This window comes from Myotis lucifugus, unplaced genomic scaffold, assembly GCF_000147115.1.
Source record: "Myotis lucifugus unplaced genomic scaffold, Myoluc2.0 scaffold_234, whole genome shotgun sequence".
In the NCBI taxonomy this organism is placed as follows: Eukaryota; Metazoa; Chordata; class Mammalia; order Chiroptera; family Vespertilionidae; genus Myotis; species Myotis lucifugus.
Genome location: NW_005871282.1, coordinates 1,812,624 through 1,814,837, shown reverse-complemented (window position 1 = coordinate 1,814,837; position 2,214 = coordinate 1,812,624). Strand labels below are relative to the sequence as shown.

The window sequence follows — 2,214 nt, the reverse complement described above, 5'->3', positions numbered from 1 at the left end:
AAGTTTTGAAAGGGCCATATTTGATAGCCTTACGCTAACTAGAGCAAATAACTTATTAGTAGATGCTCAGTAAAAACTGATCAAAACAAAAAATTTGGTAAATAAAAGCATTAGGAATAACGGATGTTACACTATTTTTTTTAACCTATAAACAAAAAGCATTAGAAATATGAGATACACAGTATTTTCTTACTATCTTGTTGATTTTTTTCTCTCTCAGATATCACAAATTTTCTATAATAATATAATGAATGACTTTTGATATTAGTATAGTAGATGAACAAAATGAATTGAGTTAAACTAAATGCACATTTATTACTTTATTTCTGGAATTCCCTGACAAGTAGATTCTGACATTAGAGGACAAATTTCAGATTTGATAGAATCTCCAGTTAAGTCCTACTTCTGTCTTGAAAGACAGTGTCAAATGCTTATTGAAAAGGAAAACAATAAACTAAAGAATATACACGCTAACCAAACACATAGTTATCAATGACGTGAATGATCAGGGAGTCTTTCCCTGTCTTATCGATTTCATATTTGTACGTAATGAGAGCATACACATTGATTTTTATTAAAAATATTAACCTTCAAAATATGTAGAGGTGGTAGTATTTTTTAAGTTAAACCGCACTTAAGAGTGAAATAAAACACCCTGATGTATACTGATGAGCTGTGACCATTTTGCCTATATATGTCCCCAGCACCGACCTCCTTCCACCCTGCAGGGCTCACCCCCGGGAAGGGCACCCACCGTGGGAGGCCCCCGCTGGTCCTGCGGGAGGTGGTGTGGCTGCCACTTACCAGCAGATGTGCCTGCACAGATCCCATCTTTTCTGAAATGTGGGGCAGTTACAGATGTGTGGGTTTCCGAGGAAAACCTTGAAAGCAAAAACACACACTTTCTAAAGCTTCAGGCAGTTTGTGGGGTTAGGGCAGTGGTCGGCAAACTCACTAGTCAACAGAGCCAAATATCAACAGGACAACGATTGAAATTGCTTTTGAGAGCCAAAGTTTTTAAACTTAAACTATACAGGTAGGGACATTGTTATTAACTTCATTAGGGTCCTCCTAAGCTGGCCTTTGCTAAAAACGTCCTCAATCTGATGGAGGTACCTTCGCTGAAGTCGGTATTTTGTGAAAGAGCCACAGTCAAGGGGCCAAAGAGCCGCATGTGGCTCTCGAGCCGCAGTTTGCCGACCACTGGTAGAGTAAAGCTAAATGAACACATGATTAGACTAAATGAGATTTCAAGGGGCAATCCAGCTTCCGTGACTCTGCAGGGTTGCGTCGGCTACAGGGCACCTTAGTTCTTGAGGCCAGTCTGATACCTCACTCCCTTCATCCTTGGCCTTCGCCTCCATCAACAACTTGCATGGTCAATCAAGACTGTTTTTAAATGGCCTATACTCAGGCAAGGGGAAAGAAGGCTCATTTTGAAAGCTTAAAAATCTCTCTCTCTTCTGCCTTGCAGTGAAGCTAAAGACCTTTTTAAGATTTGGGGTTTTTGTTTGTTTGGTGCATTTGAACGGGTGAGTTTATTTTATTTAATTTGATCCAAGGAGACTAATTGTATCCCCACGTCTATCTTGGCTGAGCACAGTAAATGCGGCGTTGTAAGCGGCAGTGATAAAAGGATGCACTAATTGAAGAAGCGCCGGTGAGGAATCTGCAGTCACTGCCTCAAGTGCATAAACCACTAAGTTTCCAAGCCGACCAGCTGCTGGGAGTGGCGTGGGGGCTGGTGGTTGAGTGGTGAGGGTAGGAGGTGCGGATATTCCAAATATCCGTGGGCTTTTTTTAAGGGTCTTATCAGCTTGAGAGTGACTAATGGGTCGGGGAAAACCGATTTCGGATATTTAGCAAATACAGCCGGTTTGCAGACAGAGGGGAGACTTTCCATGTCGTGTGGTGCGGGGCTGGTGCGGGCTGGTGGGGGGCAGGTGCGGGGCAGGTGCGGGGCAGGTGCGGGCTGGACGGTCTCAGGTCGCTTCGCCCGCAAACCTCGCGTTCAGACCACAGGCTCCACCCGCAGTCGGGGCGCCCTCCCCAGGCGGGTGCGACCCGGGTCCCAGCTCCACCGGGACCTTCTCTGAGCAACAGTCCCTGCGCCTGCCCCTCCCCGGAGCCTGCAGCTCCCGTGGCCTCAGAGATGGGGGGCGGGGGGGGGCAGGGGAAGGGCCGGGGGGGGGGGGCGGGGGGTCGGGGGCCGTT

The 2,214-nt window shown here is 46.4% G+C and overlaps 1 protein-coding gene across 1 annotated transcript in view; it reads right to left on the bottom strand.

Annotated features, from left to right (window-relative positions):
- The window catches only part of ZSWIM2 (zinc finger SWIM-type containing 2), a 97,253-nt gene that overhangs the window by 10,782 nt on the left and 84,257 nt on the right, over positions 1-2,214 (bottom strand). Inside the window, 1 exon segment of the mRNA XM_023762118.1 lies at positions 805-881. Coding sequence (XP_023617886.1) covers positions 805-881 — 77 coding nt within the window.